This window comes from Apteryx rowi, unplaced genomic scaffold, assembly GCF_003343035.1.
Source record: "Apteryx rowi isolate R43461 unplaced genomic scaffold, aptRow1 scaffold_80, whole genome shotgun sequence".
Taxonomy (NCBI): Eukaryota; Metazoa; Chordata; class Aves; order Apterygiformes; family Apterygidae; genus Apteryx; species Apteryx rowi.
Genome location: NW_020451094.1, coordinates 1,601,476 through 1,607,509, shown reverse-complemented (window position 1 = coordinate 1,607,509; position 6,034 = coordinate 1,601,476). Strand labels below are relative to the sequence as shown.

The following is a 6,034-nucleotide window of genomic DNA, read 5'->3' as shown; positions in this document are numbered from 1 at the left end:
AGGTATTTAATCAAAGGGTGATAATATTGCAAAACCAGTCAATCTCTCCCCCTCGCCTTCCCCCTCCCCCCCATATTGCTTTTAGAAATTAGAGGCTACAGTAGGAGATGATTGCAGAAGTTGGCAGTGACTACCATTACTTATGTTGCTTCCAGCAGAGCTCTGGTTCTGCACTGAAGATTGTGTTCCCCGTTGAAAGCCTAGAGGTCCCCGAAGGGTGGCAGTATAGACACAGCCTGTGCTGCCCAGGAGGTGACTTCTGTGGCTTTACAGCTTCTCCCTTTGGTACAGAATAATGGAGTGTGCCTGACTAAGCTCATGCTATTCTGGAAAATGGAAAATCTACAAGGGTGAGATAAAATCTTGTATTGTCACCCTTGTGATTTCTGTGTCTCATGATGGTAGCTCATCAAGATCAGGTCACTCTTTGATTTATTTTCATTATGAACTCTAATGTCACAAGACATTAAACACTCCAGATTTGATTGCATCTGCGTTTGAAGTTATATAGTTCAAGTATAATTGCTACTTTCCTCTTTTATTTTAGTTCCTGTCAATGTCCACTGTGGTATAGACTATTCATAGCATTGCATATTTTACAGAGTAAATTTAACATGATATCTGCAGTGAAAAGTAAATGTCCTTTGCTGCTAATATTGATACTGTAAATTAGGGTCTGGATCTTGCCAAGATTAAGCTGTGTAGTACTAACATCATGGGGAACRTGATTGCTAGACAGTCTCCCAGTTACTGCCTCACTGGGTAAGCAAGCATGAGTGATCTGCTATGCTGTACACGTCATCCACACTGAAGTGGATTGAACCATGGACTCACTGCTCAAATGGTTTCTATATTTGAGTTTTGACTCAGGTGGTGGTAACTGGGGGAGTACGAAAAATAGGAAGGAAACTTAGACCTGCTTCCGTTTTTTGGGGGCTGATGTAGATCCGGATCACCATCTCCAGATAACCAAGGTTAGGGCTGCATAAAATGGGTGGAAGAGAGGAAAAGTCTTGAGGTGTAGGGGGAATTACTATTTGAGTAAGGAGATGGGAAGTAGTGACAGAGTGGGACAGAAGACAACCATGTGCTTCAGTGCTCACTTCACTAATTATGATGGATAGACCACTTAAGAAAATGACCACCGAACTTTCATGTTTTTCTCAGTAGATTTAATTGAAGAGTTGCTTATTATTTTGCAATAAATTAAACAGAAAAGATATGCTACATACCTGCTCATTGAATACAAACTTAGTAATAACACAGCTTATATAATTCTTACATAAATTAAAATAAATCAATTTTAAGACATGTCAATTTGTATTTACATAGTACAATGTCATCATGGAGCTGCACCTGCACTTATTAACACTTCACAGATTAAAAAAAAAGCTTTTATCTGTCTTGTCTGGCCATTTTCTTGTTATGTACAAAACTGTCAGTTGTACTTGTTTTTCTTTTAAAGTTGACCATCTTTCCCCATCACTCCCAGCTAGGAGCTTGTTAGCCTGGCATTTCCTAATAATTGGCAGTTTGTTGGGATCTAGTACTTGGTTCAATGTTCACAGCACTGTTCAGATAATAAATAGTATCCTGTCTTGGGTCCATGGCATGAGAGAGGAGATGATTTTTTCCTCATCTTGCTCTCTCACTTGTAACCATCTTGCCAGCTTTTATCCTGCGTTCTCCTGCCAGTGGAGCTGTCTGCATCTCCCCTAGTATTCCCTCGATGTAGGCCTTCTCCTCACTGGGATCCAACCATCCAGCCACCCCCGATGATCTTCTCACAGGATATTTGGCACAGGGTCTACTCGGCTCTTCATTGCCTCAGCCCCTTCATTTTGAACTGTTGGTCTGCAGCTGATTTAAAAGGTTCAAATAAGCTTTGGATTTCAAAAATCTGGGATATGAATCCCTTTCCATAAGGATGTACACTGTTTTTTGGGCTTCATCAAAACTTGTGTGAGTTGGGTCTTGCGCCCTTTTGGCTGTTGCTTCCCTTGTATGATAATCAATATTGATCTAGAAGGAGAAAAACAACCATCATTGACATCTTAAATTTACTTCCTTTTTTATATTTATTATTTTGTGTTGTCAGTAAATAAATTCTTAGTCTTAGAACTCAGTATGATAAGTCAATATGGGAGCTGCAAAATAAGGGGACTTAAAAGTTTACATTCCAGTTATGCACAAAAACTGATACTCAATACATAAATGCATTTTCTTATAAAGTCAGAAGTAATAAGATTAAACAATAGAGAGAGCAAGTAGAAAAAAACCTCYAATTAAAATAATAGGAGAAACTTTGTGTAGAATGGAAATCTCAAGTTTGAAATACAGTCAAAATACAATACTTTCAACTCTCCCAAAGTGCCTCCATATTTTAAAGGAGAAGAGAAAATCCACAGCTCTTCTACCAGCAAAACTTGCTCTAAGCACCTGACTCCAAACACCACCAGTAATTCAAACCGGGCTGATTCAGACCAGTGTCACGTGCTGAGCTGCTGGCGCAGCTGCTGAGCTGCTGCTGGTGTTGCTCTCAGTACCGGCCTGTGTTGTGTGATTGTACTTGTGAGATCTGATAATCTCACAGCTGAAGACAGTAATGTGTCAAGTCAGCTCATAAAAACATGCAAACACGTTGTCTTCCTATGTAACTGAATGTAAATGTATCCCAGTGAATCTACATCTACCTCTTCTGATTTTCCAGAATCCTTCTACTATAACACTGCACAGATTAACTTTGTAATTACCTGTTTAATAGCATCCGACTGAACAAACTCCTCATAAATCCTCTCTGCTTTGACATGTAAGCGATCGGACTTGGTTTTTTTGTAATCCTCACAGGCCAGCCAGAACTCAATGTTCTCCTCACTGAACTCTGACTTCAGGAACTCCCGAAAGATACCTTGGCCACCTACATCCAAAACAAATACATCATCATTTATAGCACAACAGTTGTGACCAGGGAGAATAAAATAAGTAGTTTATAGCAGAAGTCCTGTTGAAATCTGTTTTAAAATCTTGCCAAAATACACCATACTTCTCTTCTTCAACATCCTGCTAATACTCTAATTTCAAGGGCGCTGGAGTCTTCCTATTGATGTTCAGTGTTTTTTAGGATTAGATCCTGGATACTGAAGTATATTAATGGATTCTAGTCTTCTCTAAATGGACTGTCTTTGTATATAATTGTATGCACAATTCCAAATTAAATGGAGAAGTGTTATGTAAGAACAAAAGTCTGATCGAACACCACTGAATTAAGCTTTTTTCTTTTCTTCCCCCCCCCCCGGGAGTGAGAAATGGTGGTGATGGGGACCTGGAAACGAAGCTGACTACCCGAGCCATGTTGCATTGGAGCTGTGAATAACTGAAATGCAACTGGCCGTTCTTCAGCAGTGCTTACAGAATGCTACAGCTTCAATATTTTTTACCAGCTTACATAAAATTTCATCCTCAATAAGAAAGAAGTACTTACTTTGGCTGGCCAAGAGCTTTTCCAAAGACTGGGACCATTGCATTACTTCTTCTGCAGAAAGCCTAAGTTGACAAGAAAAGGAGAAGACTTTAGGCAAGAAACCACATRTATATACTTAAAGGAGACAAGTGTTACAGTTTATTATTCTATTCTAGGAGCATGTACCAGRTATTTGTTAAACTTATGGCTGACTCATGCAGAACTGAGACCCTGAGAGTAAGCCCATATTGAGGAAAAATAATCTGAGATAGGAAACAGGAGTCTAGGGGGTTATCCTGAATTCTGTTCCCAGAAGGATGAGCTTYTACTGTAACTATGACCAAATCATTTTGCGCCTGTCTGTACTACTGTTTCCRTATTCCTGAAATATGAATGGAAATATCTCTGCACTTCACTAAGTGTGATGCATGATTTCTTGTAAGACATTAGAGGTGGATACAACATGCCTCTGAAGGAAACAGATTTAACTGAGGAGTCTTCTCTCCCATCATTTCACACAAGCATATATGTATCACTCAGAAATAACTCTCAACTCCATGAATAGTTTCTGCTTCCAAACATTTACCTCTTTTGTATTTTGCAAACTGACATTATGATGAAATTAGAAATAACTTGTTCTAGTAGTTTAGAAATTAATAAAAAAATAAATGCAATAGTTTTACCCTATAGTAATCTAGCTATAGTTAATTTTTTTGTTATATGTTTACTGTGTCTCAGTACTTACATAACATTTCTGGAGTTAGAAGACTTGATCCCGGATTCAAGATGTGGTACCATGCACTTCAGATAGTTTTTGAGATCTGCACCACTGAAACCAATGAATAGACATTTGTAATGCATTAAAATTGCAATTGCCTTTCAATTCTTCATAAACTTCTTAAAACTTTTAAACAGAGGCAAACGGCTCCATCCTGTGACTGATGTTTGGGAAGTTAGATATCAAAGTAGTTGCTTTCAAAAGACTAAGAGGCTCCCAGTGTATCCAAATTCTTTTCCTGCTTAGTTTGGAGAATCAGTTGGTTTACATCAACTCAAGCCATTTTTAATGGTGATAGTGTCCTGGACTTTGAACAGGCTTTGCAGTGAGTTAGCCTGAAAAATGGCGCTAATTTGTAATCTCCAAGTTTCTAATGTTAGTTTCACTTCTAATAAGTTAGAATTTATATTAAGATGTATATACTTACAAAGCCTTTTGCTTCTTCTTATGAATTTTGCCTTCTGCAAGCTTGCAGTCATCTTTTTCATTCAATTCAGTCATGTTGCTGTGGGAAAAAAATAATCCTGGCATTATGCTCTACTTTGATGTGAAATGACTTTTGCAACGGTAATCCTCCAAGCACCAAGTGTCAGCTCATCGACTCTGCTGCCGCCTTTTATTGACGCAGGCAGCCCTGCTAGTTGGTGTGAACAGATCTGTTTATCATGTATCCTTACCACAAACTGTGGAAGTTCCCTTTTTTTCAGTGCACAGTGACGTGAGTCTTTTGAGAAAGAAAACAGACAGCGGTGTCTCRTGGTTGAGGTTAAACCGGATGAGACTGAATCGGTTTGGGTTTGTTTTGTGTGTCTGTGTGTTACCAAAAAAAAATCCCCTCCAGAACTTCAAATTCTTGTCCCTTTCTGATTGGTGCTTTCAAATACGAAGTACTTCTTGGTTTGATCAAATATGCTCCAAGTATTGCAGTTTCATCTTGGCAAAGTTCACCTACTGTATGCCTGATATACCAGGTGTGTTCTAAAATCCAGTATTTTACAATTGATTTGATGGACTCAGTGGACTATTAGAAAGAAATACTTCAAGATATGCCAGTATTAAGTCTCCATATTCAAAAAGACAGTTCCAAGTCATGTATTTAGCAGTTGCTGTTGAAAACAGAGTACTTTGAAGCATCTGGTTTGTTTAGACACATGTGCAGTGGAAGTGTTTAAAAGTGATTATTGTCAGAAAGGGTTTTGAAGCTGCACTTAATGAATTTAGCTTAATTTTCCCAAGTCAGATTATTTGGAAGCCCACTGCCATGAGTCAGGAATGTCTCCATAATTTTAAGTGGATTAGCACAGTGTAAGATTGCTTTAAGTTAAAGAGCTGTTGTTTGTAGAGGCAATATGAACATTACAGCGTATTTGAGGTAGGTGYGCATTTTTCTCATATATTTGAGTTCCACTACAAAGGAGCCACCATCAGTGCAGAGCAAGATGAGGAAGTGTTACGAGAGAGGGAGGGATGGAGGGAGGAATTGTCTTCATTTATATCTGTGGAATGATGATTTAGAAGGTTAAGTACTTCATCCGGTTCCCAGACATCCYAATATTTGTAATTTCTGGGAAACTTCAAAGATTTGATTTCATTAAACTGTGCGAGCAATTCTGACTTCTCATGAATAGCTCATGAATGATTGTACAGAGCTGCGTATGGTCACGGTAACTGAGAAGCTGCTTGCAGATCTGCAGTTTTGTAGTGGATTGTGGCACAGAGGATGGAGTGAGACAGGAAGCTGCTTGCAGACTGGTGTGTAGGCAAGGAGGGACAGACTGGTTAAGCCTGTGTCGAGG

The 6,034-nt window shown here is 38.9% G+C and overlaps 1 protein-coding gene across 1 annotated transcript; it reads right to left on the bottom strand.

Annotated features, from left to right (window-relative positions):
- Positions 1-1,173: 1,173 nt before the first annotated feature.
- On the bottom strand, positions 1,174-4,903 carry RGS1 (regulator of G protein signaling 1). The gene is made up of 5 exons (XM_026089143.1): positions 4,666-4,903; positions 4,206-4,289; positions 3,482-3,543; positions 2,754-2,917; positions 1,174-2,022 (listed from the first exon to the last, which is right to left on the bottom strand). The coding sequence occupies exons 1-5, from the start codon at positions 4,767-4,769 to the stop codon at positions 1,837-1,839; spliced, it is 600 nt and encodes a 199-aa protein (XP_025944928.1). The 5' UTR covers positions 4,770-4,903; the 3' UTR covers positions 1,174-1,836.
- Between the last annotated feature and the right edge of the window lie 1,131 nt (positions 4,904-6,034).